This window comes from Mesoplodon densirostris, chromosome 6, assembly GCF_025265405.1.
Source record: "Mesoplodon densirostris isolate mMesDen1 chromosome 6, mMesDen1 primary haplotype, whole genome shotgun sequence".
Taxonomy (NCBI): Eukaryota; Metazoa; Chordata; class Mammalia; order Artiodactyla; family Ziphiidae; genus Mesoplodon; species Mesoplodon densirostris.
In genome coordinates this window covers 120,271,496-120,290,409 of record NC_082666.1, presented here as the reverse complement: position 1 = coordinate 120,290,409, position 18,914 = coordinate 120,271,496, and the positions used below count along the sequence as shown (strand labels likewise).

General features: G+C 53.6%; 2 protein-coding genes across 2 annotated transcripts in view; one reads left to right on the top strand and one right to left on the bottom strand.

The window, feature by feature from the left end:
• Positions 1–1,308, top strand: part of LOXL2 (lysyl oxidase like 2) — a 102,105-nt gene extending 100,797 nt beyond the window's left edge. Inside the window, exon 14 of the mRNA XM_060102548.1 lies at positions 370–1,308. Coding sequence (XP_059958531.1) covers positions 370–449 — 80 coding nt within the window. The 3' untranslated portion in view covers positions 450–1,308. The remainder of the gene's footprint in view (positions 1–369) is intronic.
• A 957-nt stretch (positions 1,309–2,265) lies between these two features.
• Positions 2,266–11,465, bottom strand: R3HCC1 (R3H domain and coiled-coil containing 1). Its single transcript, XM_060100534.1, has 9 exons — positions 11,449–11,465; positions 11,203–11,284; positions 10,734–10,861; positions 8,805–8,942; positions 7,480–8,080; positions 6,347–6,519; positions 5,332–5,402; positions 3,497–3,592; positions 2,266–2,587 (listed from the first exon to the last, which is right to left on the bottom strand). The coding sequence occupies exons 1-9, from the start codon at positions 11,463–11,465 to the stop codon at positions 2,451–2,453; spliced, it is 1,443 nt and encodes a 480-aa protein (XP_059956517.1). The 3' UTR covers positions 2,266–2,450.
• Between the last annotated feature and the right edge of the window lie 7,449 nt (positions 11,466–18,914).

The following is an 18,914-nucleotide window of genomic DNA, read 5'->3' as shown; positions in this document are numbered from 1 at the left end:
TGCAGGGGACACGGGGTTCGTGCCCCGGTCCGGGAAGATCCCACATACTGCGGAGCAGCTGGGCCCGTGAGCCATGGCCGCTGAGTCTGTGCGTCCGGAGCCTGTGCTCTGCAGTGGGTGGGGCCACAGCAGTGAGAGGCCCGCGAACCGCAAAAAAAAAAAAAAAAAAAAGCACTAGATTTAGTCGCTCCTTCACTCAACTTTGACAGAGCAGCTGACATGCGCCTGGCCCTAGAGATGGCCAGCACCTGTCGCTGCCCTGGGGGTGTCACATAGAGGTGGCCGCCCGAGGAGGGTGGTGGCTCCAGGGACCCTGTGACCTGTGCATCTGGTTTGCCAAACTCTGTCTCCTTGATGCCCACCCCTCAGGTGGTTCCTTCAGTGAAGAGACAGAAAAAAGGTTTGAACACTTCAGTGGACTCATAACTAACCAGCTCTCCACGCGGTAAAGCAGTGACATGGTCACCTCCTGCCTTTGGGCCACAGCACATCTTCCCCAACGACCGACTGTCTCGCCCTGCTCCCCCTCATCCAGCCCGGCCCCGCCTGTCTCGACCCCCTGCAGCCCCGGCCAAGCTCAGGAGGAAGGCGAGGAAGGCGTGTTCCTGACACCTGCAGGCTAGGAAGGCCTCTGGGGCTGGGGCTTGTCCACGGGGCTGTGGGAGCAGTGCCAACGGAGAGCCATCCTGTCCAGGACCCCAGTGCACAGGTTGTCACCAGCTTGTCCCATCCCAAGCAAAGTCCACTCCGAGTCTCACCACCTGCCTGGCTCACCACAGGTAACACGGGGCCATTTTCTTCTCGAGTTACATGCTGGCAACGTGAGTGATCAACCCGAGGAGGTCTGGCTGAATCCCATTTCTCCTCCTCTTAGGTCATTTCCAGCCAACTGGAGTATCTAGACTTCTCTTCCAATTAAACAAACTGCCTCTACCCTATTCTATCCACACATATAAATAATGCTGCCACACATCTTCTGATTCAGTGAGCTCAGAGCTCGTGCTTCTCTCCCCCATACACCCGTGTCCTCTTATTTTTCAAGATACTATTATTATAGTCTATCTTCACAGACTTTGAAACACAAATTTAGTGGCATTTCGTATTGGGCATCTGGGCCTTTGAAAGTATAGCTCAGAAGAAAACCAGCCCCCCTGTGTAAGTGACTTCTCTTTCTGTCCTTCCAGTTCTGTAACTGATTCAACGGTGCTATAACCAGGGTCCTGGGTGATGAGGACACTTACCGATCGCCATGTGTCACCACAGACACTTACACATACTTGAAACGTGGAATAAAAGATTTATGACCTGCATGTGTGTTTCATTTGGGCCTCTGCACGCAGCCCCCGAGCAGCAGAGCTCCTTTCCCTCGTCGGCAGTCAGGGAGCTTGGCACCTTGACATGTGCTCTCCTGCAGAGACGTGAGTTCTTGGGCCCCTCCCGTCCGGCGTGGCCACAGGGGCCTCCTTCAACGCACACCACAGAGGAGGGGCGACTCCTGCTGAGAGCCGCGGTCTAAGGAGGTCAGCAAAATCAACAGAAACACAGGCCTCAGCCTTTCTTCAGCTCTTGTTTTTTAGTGAAATGTGTCAGGGGCACAGTGGTTGTGTGAGGACCAGATGGCACATCTAGACTTAAGTCTCAGGCTCTGGGGGAGGGGGAGTCAAGTAGATCATGGGTCCCCGGGGTGCGGTGAGGGTGGACCCCAAGCCAGCCACTCTCCCCCCAGGCGCGGGGCTCCCTCTTGTGTCACAGCACGCCCAGCAAATCGAGGGGTCCACGATGACCTCGGAGCGCCAGGCAGGACCACTAGGCACCAACTCCGCCCAAACCGGAAAGATGAGTGTGCTGGGACCTTGTCCGCACAAACCTGCCCTCCCAGCCGTTCCAGTGAGGGGAGAGAACTCGGCGGGCATTTCAAATTTTGCCTCTTGGCTTGTTCATGTTTATCTCCGAAAGGACCCCCCCCCCCGGTGTAACCCGCACCACTGGTAACACTGGGACCAGTCCAAAGAGGGGGGGCCCGCAGCACTGCCAACAGCCCACAGCTCCTCTGGGGGAGACTGGGCAGGTGTCACACAACAGGTGTAACCTACACCCCCAAGCCAGGCAGGCTCTGCGCAAAAATGCCTTCGAGGCCCAGCTGGACCCTGGAGCCCAGTCAACTAGAGTGAGGAGAGCTTCTTCAGCAGCCCCAGGTCTCAAATGGGAAGCGAACAGCGCCCCCTTGTGTCCCGCGGCAGACCATCCCGTTTTGAAGCAATCACGTTAACAATTCTTACATTTTTATTTTTTCTCAACTTCTGGAACTAGACCAAGGTAAAGCCCCCCATGCCCCACAGTGACGCTCCAAGGATGGCTCAGGGCTGCTCTGGTGTGTGTAAAGGCTTGCAGTGTTGGGGCCCCAGCTGAGGAGGGGGTCGGGGGGCGCCGATCCAAGCCACCTGAGCCTCTCAGGGGCTCAGGGTCGGGGGAGGCTCCACTGCAGGCCGCTCTTTCTTTCTGTGTTGGAGCCCCAGGGCCCGGGCCACCAGCCTCCGGGCCACGGCTGTGTTTGTCTGTGGTCTCTCCTTTGCCAGACGCAGAAGCTCTAAAAGGAAAGCCCCATGGGGTGGGGACTTGAATTCAAGGCTATGGCCTCTCCTCCCAGCAACACAGCGGCCTCAGAGGCCATTAGAGCATGGCCAGATGCCGGTGAGGGGGCCACCTAGGGCTCCAGGCCCCCGGTGGGGTCCTGACTAATCCTGTCACCTCTCTGCGCCCTCCCTGCTTCTCTGCGGCGGCGGCAGTGTTAATCCTGTCTACCCCCTGCTTTCTAGGGCCCTTTGAGAGAGAAAGCAAATCAGGATGGGACACCTGGAGCCCTTGGGTCAACAGACAGGATGTTTATTGTCCCCAAGAAGTCTGGGACAAAGACCACGTAATCCACAAGAATGTGGACCGCCTCAGCAGGCTTCTCCCAGGCCAGTTTTGCCAGCCACTGCTTTGCAGCCATGGAAAACTGGCCTCTAAAGCCCCCCTCGTGCTTTCTGGAAGGAGGAGAGGAAAGGGGAGGAGATGTCATTTATACGACATCTTCTGGGCGCCCCTCACCGCTGTGGGCACGTGTGCCAGGCTTTTTCACCCCAGTGCTTCTCTCACAGATGTTAGGTGACTTGCTCAAGGCCAGCTTACGTAAGTGCCAGAGCCAGGATCACACCAAGAGCCAAGCTTTTTACCCTACAGCAAAACATGGCTTCCACGGCCGCACAGAAAGACCAAGCTTCCCCCTGAGCCACACCACAAGAGGTGTGAGCGGAGGGCAAGCCCGGGACACAGCAGCTGGCAGACAGTGCTGCTGCTGGGCCCCCCTGGGGTGGGGAGGAGCACCCCACTGGCCACTGCAGCCCAGGAGCCCTAAAGCAGAGAACTGAAGAGGGGAGGGAATCGGAGGGGAGGCCCCGCCCCACCCAACCGAACACTCACACAGCCCTCCCACCCAGACCACCGGCTCCCTTACTTGGCCTCTGCAGGGCCTTCAGCTTGGACTGCTTGGTTCCCTGCGTCAGGGGCCGGATCTTGAGCATGGAGAAATCTCTGGTCAGGGCCTCAGCAGCTATAGAAAGACAACAGCTCTGGAGCCATGCCCTCTTCCTCCTGCTGAGGCCTCCACAGGACCCAGGAGCACGAGTGTCACCCCGAGGCCCAGGCAGCTGCTTCGTACACCCATTCAGAGCTCAGGGACAGGGCTGCCCCATGAGCTTGCCTCGCCCCCAGAGCCTGCAGACCTGCACGGGGCCACCCACGCTCTCAGGTGGAGAGCCCGCTCGGAGCCCAGCTTCCACCTTCCCGCCCCGGGCTGGTCGGGAGCCATGTGAGCCTCCAGTTCTGACGTCAGGAGAGGCAGGCCCCCGCCTTCCAAAGCCCGGGAGCTTAAAACAAACGCCACCCTTCCCCCACTCAAGACCCTCCCAGGGCACGTGCCCTCACTGCCCCAAGCTGTGCCAGGCCTTGGAGCACTCAGGCCACTTAACAGACACAGCAGGTCAGAGCTGGGAGGGGCTCTGGGTCCAAGCCACTGTACAGATGAGGAAACGGGGGCCAGGACGTGGCCTGCCTGTGCCAGGCGGCTTGGTGGAGCCCAGAAGGCAGCCATGACCACGCCTAGCCCACTGTTCCTCCTTTCCGCGGACCAGAGAGCCTCTGGGCCTCCCCCTGCCCCCGCCTCTCTTTCAGTGGCTCCCTCCCTGGGGTTGAAGCCCCTACCTCGCCCCAGTCCTCTTGCTCCCGAGACACTGCCCCTCCTCCCCGAAACCCCAGGCTCTCCTGAGAACTGGGCCCACCCCGGCCATGGTCACTCCCAGCTCTGTGTTCAGAAGCTGTTGTTGTGAGAAGCCCAGCCAAGGGCGGCCGGGTACCAACTCTTTACAAATACACCCAAACTGAGCAGTGGCGTGGCAGGGGCAGCTCAGGAAAGTGGCCAAGACGGAGGACGGGCACCGTCCAGGGCTACAGCCATGAGGCTGGCTGGCCTCCCCAGCTCTGACGCCAAGCGTCTTAGTAACCCTGACCAGACACTGACATCCAGGGAACTCAGTTTCCCCATCTGTGAAACAGGGGTCACCTGACCTACTTCTTGGCGCTGTAATGAAAACGGAATGAGACGCATCTGCTCAAACCGTATGAAATTGCCAGTATTTGAATGCTTTTGACCTATAAAAATGGCACCTTCAGGACTTCCCTGGTGGCGCAGTGGTTAAGAATCTGCCTGCCAATGCAGTGGACACGGGTTCGAGCCCTGGTCCGGGAAGATCCCACATGCCGCGGAGCAACTAAGCCCATGCGCCACAACTACTGAGCCTGCGCTCTAGAGCCCACGAGCCACAACTACTGAGCCTGCTCGCCGCAACTACTGAAGCCCACACGCCTAGAGCCCATGCACCGCAACGAAGAGCAGCCCCCACTCACTGCAACTAGAGAAAGCCCGTGCACAGCAATGAAGACCCAACACAGCCAAAAATAAAATAAATAAAATAAATAAATTTATAAAAAAAACCATGTTGCCTTCATATGCTTTCATTTAGTATGTGGAAGTCCGTAGGGCTTGGCCCTACATACTCAGTAAAGGTCACCTGAATCTGAAACCTCTGAACTGAAGGCACGAAGATGAACAGGCGAGGCCGTGAGCTTCCTGGCCCGGCTCCTGCTCTGCCCCCCAGGACTTCTGGAGGGGCTGGGAGACACCCTGCCAGTGCACCGGCAGGGTAGCCTGCACCCTGACCTGCGGGATCCCCACCCAGGGAAACCTAGGCTCCCGCCCTCCCCAATGGCAATCAGAGGAGGGGCCCGCCTCACCTGAAGCCAGGCAGGGAAAGACCCCGAGCGCGTGCGTGTCGTCCACCCACTGGATCTTGAACCCCTTCTCTCTGCCGGGGAAGAGACAGTGATGAGGCGAGCAAATGGGCAAAACCCCTCCTGCTACAGGAAGTCCCTGCTGCTCAGGAAAGCACCCCTGAGTCTGGGCCCCGTGGGAAGCCACAGCAGTCCCGGGGCCCACGGCTTCTCCCTGGCACTGCCACGCCGGCCAAGGAAACCACCAGTGGCCCCGGTCTGGCTCCGCCCTCAGGGGTGGAGAGCTGATGAGCCCCTCGAGCTGTCCACCAGCTCACGCTTGGGGAGGGAAGCGGAGGCTGTTCGGGAAGCAGTCAGAAAGGGGGCCCTGAAGAAAGGGATGTTTTTAAAGCCTAAGCAGGAAAAGAGAGGGGGGACTGGAAAAAAGAAAATGAGCATTTGGAAAAAGAAAAAGAAAAAAGGAGAAAAGACTGGATTTGGATCCAAGGAATCTGGGGAAACGAGAAATCTTTCTCTCACTATATCCCCATCTCCCATCTCCACCAGACCCTGCCCCAGGGCCGCTCAAGCCCCGTTCACCCCAGAAATAGTTCCTGCCTGGAAATGGCCCCATTCTGCTGACTGACCAACTGGAAACGGCCCCATTCTGCTGACTGACCGACGGGTGGCTGCTCGTGGAGCAGGGGAGGCAGGGGCCCCGCCGGGTCCTGGCCACCACGTGGGTGTGTGGGGGCCGGGACGGAGATCTGCTGCCCGGTGCCAGCAGGACCAGGTCTCGGGCCTCTGGAGAGTGTCTGCAACCGAAACGTCAGCTCTCCTCCTCCACCAAGTCACGGCCAGCAAGCCAACTGCCCAGGAGGATGGAGCCCAGAGCAACCACAGCCACTTTCTGCCTTTCTTTCTAGATCGCTGGGCACCGGGGGAGGGGCAGGCAACTGTCCCCCACAACAAAGGGGTGTCCTCGCTCCTGTCTAGAAGTTGGGCACCCCCTCCTCCCCACCTCCCCGAAGCCTCTCACTGGAATTCGGAAAAGGCTGCCAGCAGGTCCTCGGTCTTGAGCGCCGGCTCAAAGTCGTAGATCTCCACCACGTGGGCAAAATCCTTCTCTCCAGGCAGCTCCTCTGCGAAGGAGGACGTGTCCATGTGGATCTTCTCTACCTGAATCTCCTTCTCGGTCAGGTTGTCCGTGATCTGGGAGGGGTCAGACCCTTTAGCGAGGGGAGCTCCGACACACAGGACTCCAAAGGACTGCTCTCAAGATCACACGCTGAGAGCCCCGCAGGCTTCTGGGTAGATAGGGAGGTGAGCACCCCGGGCAGGGGTCTGGGAAAGACAGCAGGATGGCAGACTGGGCCAGAAGATGGAGAAGCATCAGTTTTAGGGGAGTCCCCACTGGGTGACTGGCACGGACACACATCAAGTTTCACAGAATCCCGAAAACCCTATTCTATAGGCCCACTTTACAGATGGGTAAACTAAGTCAAAGAATTAAGTAATTTTGCCCCAAGCTGCCATCAGTAAGTCACAGAGCTGGGCAGGCCCAGGATCTTTCCTTCTCTCATTAATGATGTGATAATAAGCAAGGCTTTCTGGCGTCCATCCTTCATCTATAAAATAGTGATACAGGATGCCCGCCCTCCCAACTGACACTGCGGCCAGGCTCAGGGGCGGACACATGACACACAGTTCCAAGGGTACAAGATCTGTAAGACCAAGCTTCAGGCAGAAGAGTGATTTTCATGACCAACATCTGCAGTGCATTCTGAAGCATGTGCACGTCTATGTTTCCTTGGGCAGTGTGTATCATTACCTGCTATTTTTTCAGATGAGGAAACTGAGACTAAGAAAAGCCAAATGACTTGCCCACAGTTGAAAAGCACCTACATGATTGAGCTGGGACCCAAATCCACACCCCTGATCCCAGACCCTGAGCCTCCTGCCCTCTGCAGTGTCAGTCCTGACTCCTGTGGGCAAGGCCCCCGTGCCCCTCCCCGCACATCTCCTAAGGGACCCGTATCACCCAACACCCAGGCCTGCTCAGCCAGCACCCGCCCCCCACCCCTCCACACCATGACCCTCGGCCCCCATCCACCCTCGACTACACCCACCTCACTTCCGCCCTCCCTTTTCCGGGCTTAAGAGCCTCATCACCTCCTGCAGCAGCTCACTGTAATCGTCCTCCTCCTCGGAGCAGCTGCCCGGCGCCTCCTCTTCCACCTCGTCCTCTTCCTTCTCTGCCGCCAGGCTCCTCTCCAGCTCACTCCCACTCCCGTCTTCCAAGTCTGGCTGCAGACCGGGCCCAGGCCGTGTGGCCGACTCCGACCTGTCTCCTGTCCCTGAGTGATCCTCTGGCCCTGGGGACTCAGTGGCCACTGGGTCTGGCAGTGACTCTTTCTCACTTTTGCTACGGCCTTTTTGGACCTCTGCTGCCTGAGTCGCCAACACGGGAAGTTCCTGATCGGAGGTGGGGTCCCCGGCACGGATATCATCGGGCTCTTCTGGGAGCCCGCCAGCTGGAGCACCTCCCTGAAGCCCTGGGGCCGGGAGGGGCGCCCATTCTTCTCGCCTGCGCAGCGCCCGGGGCACATACAAAGCCTGGTCCGGCTTGCGTCCACGATGCCACCGGCCGGCCCGCGCTCCTCGAGGACCAGCAGCCGCTCCCTGGCTTGAGGTGGACCTCGGACCTCGGTACTTGCTAGGGTGGGAAGCAGGAGGGCGGCAGGGGCCAGAGAGCCCATCTGAACCGGGTAACCTGCAGCAGGAGCAGGCGGTGATCAGGGCGGTGTTTGGGCCCCAGGGAAAATGGTTTACTGGAGCGACCTGCCATTCAGGCACGAGGCTCTCAAGTCAGCCTTGGGCAAAAACCAAAGCCAAAATGACCCTCAAGAACACCTTAACAAGGCATCAGAGTGGAGGCTGGATGCCCTGAACAAGCCCAGAGCAGTCAGCTCTCCCTCCAGTGTTATAAACCGAATACGAGACCGCCAAGTCTTCACTTACTCGCAGGGTAAGGTGAGCACTAGCATTTAGGAACCGCGTTATTACAAAAATATGTAACTTTAAAAGCTAGGATCACAGTCATCATGATAAGATCCTGCAAGATGCACGTGGAAACAGGTGAGTGAAAGCCCAGATGTACTCGCACGTTCCGTGGCCTCTGCGGGGCACGAGCTCACAGAGCAACGCTGGGCAGACACCTTCGCTGTTTAAACCACTCTCTCTCTCTCTCTTCTGGCCCAACGCGCATACGCTGAATTTGCTCAAGGAATCCCACAAACAATGCACATCTACCCCGCTGCTGGGGCAGAAAGCAGCACTGACTCTAAGCTCCTGAGGCTGGAGACAGAGGTGGCGGCCTGGGGGCTCCCGGCCCTGGTTCCCTCTCAGACACTGACCAGCTCACCCGACCAGCCCCCAACCCCCCGCCCCCCGCTCAAAGAACTGCTGAGGGCCCTCCAAGGCGGCAGGATACACACCTGATGTCCACGTGACAGATGACTGTCCTCCTCCTCCAGCCCTCCCCAACAGAGAAGCTGCTCAAAAGATCAAAATTCTCTGCTGTCCTGTGGATCAAGTACCGGAGGCGACTGGAGAGTGGGGGGAAGAGAAGGACCCTGGGGAGCAACGGGAAGGGGTGCTGAGCAGGGGCTCCAGATGCAGCCCCCAGGCCTGAGCCCCACCGAGTCCACTCCCAGTTTAACGGTGGCTTAAACACTAGGTTCCCTCTGCCACCTCGGGTCCCAGGCTGACTGCAAAGGACCTGCCAATAGAAGTTACAACAGGGAGCTACTGGCCCCACTCCCCTTCCAGTGCTGGGCCCCTTCGGTATTAGGTGATGCTCAGGGTTACAAGTGAAAGGTGCAGCTGGCTTCAGACTATACTACAAAGCTACAGTAATCAAGACAATATTGATGTCTTGGCACAAAAACAGAAATATAAATCAATGGAACAGGATAGAAAGCCCAGAGATAAACCCACACACCTATGGTCAACTAATCTATGACAAAGGAGGCAAGGATATACAGTGGAGAAAAGACAGTCTCTTCAATAAGTGGTGCTGGGAAAACTGGGCAGCTACACTTAAAAGAATGAAATTAGAACACTCCCTAACACCATACACAAAAATAAACTCAAAATGGATTAGAGACCTAAATGTAAGACCAGACACTATAAAACTCTTAGAGGAAAACATAGGAAGAACACTCTTTGACATAAACCACAGCAAGATCTTTTTTGACCCACCTCCTAGAGTAATGGAAATAAAAACAAAAATAAACAAATGGGACCTAATGAAACTTAAAAGCTTTTGCAAAGCAAAGGAAACTATAAACAAGACGAAAAGACAACACTCAGAATGGGAGAAAATATTTGCAAACGAATCAACGGACAAAGGATTAATCTCCAAAATATACAAACAGCTCATGCAGCTCAATATTAAACAAACAACCCAATCCAAAAATGGGCAGAAGACCTAAATAGACATTTCTCCAAAGAAGACATTCAGATGGCCAAGAAGCACATGAAAAGCTGCTCAACATCACTAATTATTAGAGAAATGCAAATCAAAACTACAGTGAGGTATCACCTCATACCAGTTAGAAAGGGCATCACCAGCAAATCTACAAACAACAAATGCTGAAGAGGTGTGGAGAAAGGGAACCCTCTTGCACTGTTGGTGGGAATGTAAATTGATACAGCCACTATGGAGAACGGTATGGAGGGTCCTTAAAAAACTAAAAATAGAATTACCATATGACCCAGCAATCCCACTACTGGGCATATACCCAGAGAAAACCATAATTCAAAAACACACATGCACCCCAATGTTCATTGCAGCACCACTTACCAGGTCATGGAAGCAAACTAAATGCCCATCAGACGAATGGATAAAGAAGATGTGGCACATATATACAATGGAATATTACTCAGCCATAAAAATGAATGAAATTGGGTCGTTTGTAAGACATGGATGGATCTAGAGACTGTCATACAGAGTGAAGTAAGTCAGAAAGAGAAAAACAAATATCGTATATTAACATATATATGTGTAATCTAGAAAAATGGTACACATGAACCAGTTTGCAAGGTAGAAATAAAGACACAGATGTAGAGAACAAACGTATGGACACCAAGGGGGGAGGTGGGGGCGGAATACGAACTGGGAGATTGGGATTGACATATATACACTAATATGTATAAAATAGATAATTAAAAAATTAAAAAAAAAGAAAGATGCAGCTGGAAGAGGCCTGAGAGCAGATTATTAAACCTAAAGGCCAAGGTCAGAGCCAGCTGCGAGCCCGTTACTTTGGATGCACCACTGGGCAAAGGGGCACAGGAGGCTCCGGGCGAACCCTGACCTTTTCAGCAGCCCAGGGCCCGACGCCACCATCACACCAGCTTACTTTGACAGCTGCTTCTGCAGCAGGAAGCGGTCCAGCTCCTCCTGGATGCGGTGCACGAAGTCATTCTCGGCTGAGGAGAGGAAGACGCCGTCCAAGCAGAGAAGGGCCAGGGTGACAGGTGGGAGAACCTGCGGGGCAACGGACACGGCCGCAGTCAGAGCGCATCCCGGGCCCACCCTCGACCAAGGCCAAGGTCTCTCCTCCGATCGGAGAGGAGCCAGGCTCCGAGGCGGGGAAGCGACGTGGCCAGGGTCGCCAGGCAGGGCAGTAGCGGGGCAGCGAGGGGTCTCCCGGCCCCTGCTGCGCTCGCTTTCGCTGTCCCCGGGCTCGCGCGCCGCCGCCTCGGGCCTGCTCAGCCGGCGCTATCGACACTCCCCAGCCCGGAAGCGAGAGGCCCGGGGGGAGCGCGAGGCCGGCCGCGAGCCAGGAAGCGGGGCGACCCGCCCCCAGGCCCGCCCGCCGCACTCACCGCAGCCGCCCCGCGCGTCGCCGCCGCAGCTCTGAGGGTCCCCAGAAGCCTGCGCGCCCCGGAGCCAGAGAACCACCCGGGCCTCGGCGGAGGCGCAGCGCCACCATGCGGCCCGGAGGAGGCATGGCAGCAACGGCAGAGGCGTGTTCTTGATTGTTTTGCCCCTGAGAGCACACTGTCTCCTAGGATCAATTAAGTTTGGCAAATACTTTGAGGTGGCTCCTATATGCTAGGTCGTGGGGGTACCAGATTTTCCGGTTCATTGTTCCCCTCCCTAGGAAAGTAAAAGAGGAATAAATAGGAAGTTTCTGGACACCAAGAATTTCATCGCCCTTTGACCACCGTTGACCTTCCTTGACCCTTATTGATGGAACCTGCAAAGAGGTCTAACTCACACCAAAGGGTCACTGACAAGGTGTACTAGCCTTTGGGTAACAGGGCGGGGTAGACACTAGAATGGTGATTTGCAGACCATCAAATTATACTACCTTGCTACATCTAAAAATGACTAAAGCACCCACCTTAAATAGGGTTTGAAATTCTTCCCATCAGACAGTGTAGGATGGGCTATTATAATCTAGGAGACCAGGGTTGAAATCCTCCTCTTCCCTGAAAGGTGCTGAAATGTAAGCCTTCGATCATCCTGAGTCAAGCGGGCCCCTGAGTTAACAGCATTGAAGACCCAGGTTTTAGTACAGGGGTGGGACAGTCTGAGTGGGCCCTGCAGTAGGCTATGGGCAAGGTCACAGGGAGAGTGTCCCTCAAAAGGCCAGGTAGGAAAAGCTGGGAACAGAAAAATGAAGAAAAATTAAGATGCATTTTGCTCTCTTGCAGTTTTTTCCAGAGTATTTCTTTAAAAAGATGGTGGTATTATATCACATTTACAAAAACTATCTTTCTGGATAGTTTTTCAAGAATAAAAAGGATCTTGGGCTTCCCTGGTGGCACAGTGGTTGAGAGTCCGCCTGCCGATGCAGGGGACATAGGTTCGTGCCCTGGTCTGGGAAGATCCCACATGCCGCGGAGTGGCTGGGCCCGTGAGCCATGGCTGCTGAGCCTGCGCGTCCGGAGCCTGTGCTCCGCAACGGGAGAGGCCACAACAGTGAGAGGCCGGCATACGGCAAAAAACAAAACGAAACAAAACAAATTCTTGAAAGGCAAAAGAGAGAGATAAGGAAGAATTTTAGAATTTGTTAGAAAAATGTATAGTTAAACCCATATGCTAAAAATTTGAAGGTAACCACTGAAAGACTAGAAATATAATCTGTAGCTTTCAAATCATCACAGGAAAATAATAATAATATAAAAACTCTAACCAACATAAAGTACAAAGAAAAAGAGGTAAAGGATAGCAAAAGAAAAATTGTGTCTCTTTGCCTTAATAAAGATATAAAGCAAAAAAAGAAAAGGAAAAGAAGACAGGAAAAATGTATAATATTTTTTTAAAGGACAATCCCATGATCCCGCCCAGCCGACCCTTACAAGTGAATTTGCAATAGATTGCAGATGATCTGTCCTAAGAGAACTGGGTGAAAATTAAGAATTTCTAATGAAAATCTAGACTCTTATTTGCTTAATTCTTTAAAATGTCTTTACATAATTTATTAGTCAATATTTGACTATGAGGATCTTGGTGTTTATTTTTAATCTAATGTGTATCAGCAAAACACTGCAGAGGGGCACAGACACAGAGAGGTATAGAGAAGCATGTGACGGTCTATCCAGATACAAGCACTACGTGAAACAAAACAAAATACTAACTCTGCTTTACACATCTCTTAGGACATCCCACACAGTCGCCCACCGGCAAGAGAGGAGAGTTCCACCATGAACTCAGAAGGTCCCTTGGGTGGACCTGTCTGGAGGACAACAAGGCCTATATAAGGGTCTGAGAGCTAACACGTGTTGAATTGGCTTACTCTGTACCAGGCACCCTCTGTGCCCTTTGCATAATTTAACTCATTGCTCACAACGGTGCTATGTGGTGGTACAATTGTCATCCTCATTTTATAGATGAAGACATTAAAGTAGAGAGGTTAAGTGACTTGCCCAAGCTCATACAGCTAATAAATGGCAGAGCCAGTTCAACCTTTCTTCCCCTTCCGGAGCCCAGCTCAAAGACCCAAGTAGGGAGGAGGTCAGGCCACAGCAGGGCAGATGCCTGATTTGTGTTTGAGACTGAGGTTTATAAGACAATGGCTCAGCCACCTGGGGGAAGTGGCCCTGATTCCAGAGGAGGCAGTCTGGAGAACCCCACCTTCACGATGCCCTTCATTTATGCAGCTCTTGATACTTTCAAAACGCATTTACAAAGTTCCCATTTCTCTGCAACACCTCCCTTTGAGGCAGGCTAAACAGAAATAATTATTCCATTGGATCTTTCCTTACGTCACATCTCCCTGCAGTGATGGAGCCAGAACTCAGACCTCTCGTCTCCTGCCTGCACTGGGTCATGCTGGCCCATCCCTGCACACACAGAAAGCCAGCCCACAGTTGTCCCCAGTGAGGGGGGTGGCTCCAAACACCCACCCACCGCAGTGACAGCAAATATGCATCTCTGCCCGTGGAACAACAGAAAAGCCAGACTGAGGACACATACGACTGTATTTTGTACAGAATGAGTAATTGCCTCCATAAACACATAAGAAGGAAGCAAGTCCTAAGTAATTTATTAAAATAGCCAAAAAAGATAGGCGTTCCATCCCAAACTCTCCCTCCTCCCATTAGCCTAGCATAGCACAGTGGTCAACAGGGCAAGTATTGGGGTCAGACTATCCGTTCAAATACCGGTTTGATTACTTGTTAGCTGTGTGACTCTAAGCAAATTGGTTAACCATCTATCTGTTTTAGTTTCTTCATCTGTGAAATGGGGATAAGAGCTCTGGCCTCACTGAGGCCTCAAAGATGAATTAATCCAAAATGAGGTTAACCCACGTAAAGCACCTAGCACGGTATAAGGCTGGTGGAGATGGGACCCCCTGCATACAGGTGAGGCATTCTAGGAACTCCAGCTCCAAAAGAACCTCATCAAAGGCTCTCCTGGTCTCCTCTAGCCACGGACCCCAGGGTCCAGGGCCAGAAAATCACAGGTCCTGCTGCCGGCCTTAGGTGGTGACCTTTCTCTACCACCCAATACAATTTGTAGACAAAATCAGAAAGGGCCACTCGATCCTGTTTGCCCAACCCCTACCCTATGAGGGGAAGGGAGGATGTCACAATGTTAATCAAGTGACCGTGGGTCCTGGCTGAGCATGGGCCCCCGCTGTCCACACACAGCCTGGCTCCGAGAGCCCTCAGCCTGCTGCCTCTATGACCACCATTGAGCAGGCTACTGCACAGGTGAAGCTGAGGCTCGGGGTGCATCTTTGAGCCCAGATAGGGAGCTCTGTACTGTTAGGCTGGGCTCTGCCCTATGCCAGTTGCTCCATTTGCCAGGGATGAAGGATAGGAAAACTGAAGTGTCACCTTCAGTCACCTCAACGGCCACCAAAGCAGCCCTGGGGGTCACATGCTGCAGGTAGTTGAAGGGGCTGGTCTGCTGAGGCACAAGTGCAGGATATAGGCGGTGGAGCACATGATGCCAAAGGCCAGTCAGATGTCACATAAGTCCCCAAAGGGCTAGTAGCCAGCTGCCTGGGCTGCCACTTTCCAAGGCATCACCAGCAGAGCCACCAGGAGGTCCAAGATGACCTTCTGTGCACGCTGGTGGCAAAAGTGCAAGACGCCAGCACACACCAGGACGTTTCTCAGCAGCGTACAGGTGAGAAATCAGAGGAGCCCCGCACTGACGCCAACGCGTAGCGGGCCTACCTCACCCCTGCTCTGCCCTCTGCTGGACTAGGGCCTTGGTCACCTCTGGTGCCGCCGTGAAGGCCTCCTGGCTGGGAGTTCTGGAGGCTTCCGAGCAGGGCCGAGATTTGGAACAAAGGCCAGGTCGTGAGGCCAGGACGGAGGCACCAGCCTTCTCCCTTAAAATCAACCAAATGCACCCCCGACTTCCTGCGGGGTCCTTCTCCCTGCGCTGAAGAGGTGCCCCTGGCAGGATCCCGCTGTTGGAGGAGGTCCTTGCACAGCGCAAAGAATAGGACGTCCTGGATTTTACCCGGTGAAGGGAGCAGGGAGGTCTTGGTCCGTGGTTCCCGGACTCCTCCCAACGTCGAGGAAGACGCCAGTACGGGCCCAGTAAGGGCCCAGAGCCTGCGCCAGGGACCGACGTGGGGACATGAAAGGCCTGGGCGCAAGAAACGGCTGGAGAGGGAAGCGTTGTGGGACAGGTAGGGCCCGACCGGGGGCGCAAGGATCTGATAAGAGCGGACTTTCCGTCTTGCTCGGTCGCCTTCCCCCGAGGACCCGACTCCGGAGACTTTTCCGACCGATGGTTCCCCGCGCCTGGCATCCAGCGTTCGCAGCAAAACGAGACGCGCGCCCCGCTCCAGAGCCCCGCGGCCGGGTACCCACACGCCCACTTCCTCTGGAGCACAGGATTCGCTCGCATCTCCTTCCCTGGGGGTCCGGTGACCCAGAGCTGCGCTCCGCTCCTGCGCCGAGCCTGCGTCGCAGAGTAAGCGCCAGTAGGGACGGGATCGGCTCTCCCAGAGGGCGAACTGCGCGCGCTCCAGGCCCCTCCGCGACCCCTCCCCGAGTCCCCGCCCCTTCCCCCGAGTCCCCGCCCCTTCCCCCGAGTCCCCGCCCCTTTCCCGCCTCCCCAAGTGCCCGCCCCCTACCAGCCTCACGGGCACCCCACCGAGTAGAGACTGGACAACAGAGACTCTGAACATAACTCCGACTTTGGAGGCTTTTCTTCTAGAAGGATCACCTCTTCCCACCATGGCTCCCCCCTGGACTCTGGAGGACCAGAAGAAATGTTCTCTTGCTATAGCGGTGTTTTGAGACGAGGGAGGGGCCTGGGGGAACCTGACGCCAGAGAACCCCGTATGCAGTATCAGTGACAGAGAATCAGAACAGGGCGCTAAGGAATCTCACCTCTTCCCCCGTCATCCTCTCATTAATGCCCAGGACGATGCCTGCAGCTCGCTTCTAATCCTGGAAACTGGTAAAGACAGCTGAGATTTGGGTGCATTCTATAAAAGGCCCCACCCCAGAAACTCTAGTTGGTGTTCCTGGTAAACAAAAACAAAAACAAATTCAGTTCTGGTTTCTGGAAGTTTCTCTTCCAGTCCTCTTGTACAATCAAAGGGAATTCTTCATATGAAACTTGCAGAAAAGCTGCAGTTTTCAAGAAACAACATGGTATGTGTGTTCGCTTCATAAATCTGGTAGGATGATCAGAATCACAACCAACTCTTGCCCTAATTGGGACTAGAGCAGAAAAAGAGGAAAGGAAAAGAAGGATGCAAAAATTAGATTCGCCCAGCTAAAGCCTCTCTCCATCATTAAAAGGGGTTCTTTACCCAACTGCACTGTGTAGGGATGTGGGGAGTTTTCCCCACACCATCAAGCAATTCTTGGACACCTGCTGGGTGTCCTATTAGTGCTAATAGTATCTACTGGGAGATAGCATCAGATCCCAGAGGTTAAGGGCTCAGTCCCACAAGAATGACCTCCCCTACCCAGCTTCAGATGGCAATCACAAGTCCATGTTGTTACCTATACTTCTGACAGACTGGCTATAAATCAGAGATTCCCACACCCCCTCTTTGGGTTCAGTTAATTTGCTAGGGCAGCTCACAGAACTCAGGAAACCTGCTCTGGTTTATTACAAAAGGCTATTAAAGAATATGAATCAACAGCCAGATGGAGAGATACATAGGGTGAGGTCTCAAACAAAGGCGCTTCTATCCTTGTGGAATTTGGGGCCCCATGTGGTGGCATGTGAAGACATTTTGGTTACCCAACCTGGAAGCTCTCTGAATCTTTTTGGGATTTTATGGAGGCTTCATTACCTAGGCAGTATTGATTAGATCATTGGCCATTGCTGATGGAACTCAACCTCTAACCCCTCTCCCTTCTCTGGGGGTTGGGGCGGGGGTGGGGGAGAATGAATGTTCCAACCTCTTATCACGTGGTTGGTGACCTCATTAACATAAACTCAGGTATGGCTGAAAGAAATTTTTATAAACATCAAGACATCTTTTTTGTTCTCATCGCTTAGGAAATTCCAAGGGTTTTAGGAGCTCTGTGCCAGAAACAGGGACAAAGACCACATATATATTTCTTATTATAAATCACAATCACAATCATCCACTGGTAACCCTGGACAAATTATTTACCATTTCTAAGCCTCTGTTAACTCATTTGTGAAGTAACAGTACCTGGCTCATTGGGAAGATTAAATACATTCAAAGACCTTAGCACAGCCAGAGAGTCATGGAGATGCACTGTCCAGGGCGCCCTTCAAGGATTTGCTGCCCAGCTGCAGGGAGTGTGGTCAACAGCCTCCCAGCCAGCTGTCAGCTCCTTCTAGGCTGCCCCAGCTGCAGAGAGCCACCAAGCTGAGGTCAGGCCCTTGCCAGGAGTATCTGATGACTGAGGGAGAAGGGTAGGGATGGATAAAGGCCTAGCTGTTTCTGCTTGATACGGGATATTCATGGACAATACTTGCTCTAGAATTTTCCACCAGTGTGACCAAGAGTTTAGGGGGCCTGCACTGTAGATTGACCTCTTCTCCCTAATTGTGCTTCTTCCCCTTTTCCTTCACAGGTGGTGACCCTGATACCCCAAACTCTGTCTCCAGGCCTGCTTCTGAAGAGCCCAACCTGTAGTGTCCAGCAGACAGTAAGCACCCAATAAATGTTAGCCACTGTTCATTTTTTTAATTATTGCATTAAAATAGGAACCATAGTCCAAGATTGGGCATTCTCCTCCCAACCCATCCAACCCCTGCTCTACAAATTCCTAGTGCTATACTAATCCTTCATTGTGCTAATAACTTGGAATTACCCTTTGCTATAGACTGAACGTTTGTGTCTTCTCCAAATTCATATGTTGAAATCCTAACCCCCAATGTAATGGTATTAAGAGCTAAGGCCTTTGGGGGGCAGTAATCAGGCCGTTAAGGTGGAGCCCTCATGAATGGGATTAGTGCCCTTATAAAGGAGATGCCAGACAGCTCCCTTGCCCTCTTTCCATCATATGAGGATATGAGAAGGGGGCCATTTGCAACCCAGAAGACGGCTGGCCCTCACCAGAACCAGACCATGCTGGCACTCTGATATCCAACTTCCAGCCTCCAGAACTATAAGAAATAAATTGCTGTTGCTTGTAAGTCACTCAGTCTATGGCATTTTGGTATAGCAGCCTGCACTGACTAAGACACCCTTCCTCTGACTTTAAGTTCCTGAAAGGCAGGGCCCCAAACTAAAGCTTCCTTCTTTCCTCCTCTGATCTGTTAGCTCACATGTAATAGGCACATCACTTGAGTTCGTGTTTTGTTTTTAAATTTTATTTATTTATTTGGTTGTGCCGGTCTTAGTTGCAGCAGGTGGGTTCCTTAGTTGCGGCTCACTGGCTCCTTAGTTGTGGCATGTGAACTCTCAGTTGCAGCATGCATGTGGGATCTAGTTCCCTGACCAGGGATCGAACCCAGGCCCCCTGCATTAGGAGCTAGGAGTCTTAACCACTGCACCACCAGGCAAGTCCCTTGAGTTTGTTAATTTTTAACTTTCCTGGGTCGAGAACTGCAGCATGGTATTTTTGTGTGGCTGAATTCTCTTCCAACATGTATAATCTAAATACATTTCTATTATCCTAGG

What these genes read in the sequence shown, in the direction of transcription:
- R3HCC1 (XM_060100534.1), bottom strand. An exon ending in CGACGCGCGGGGCGGCTGCG is followed by an intron (nt 10,862 to 11,202) that starts GTGAGTGCGGCG and finishes GTTGCCCCGCAG; the next exon opens with GTTCTCCCACCTGTCACCCT. An exon ending in ATCTGTCACGTGGACATCAG is followed by an intron (nt 8,081 to 8,804) that starts GTGTGTATCCTG and finishes CTCCTGCTGCAG; the next exon opens with GTTACCCGGTTCAGATGGGC.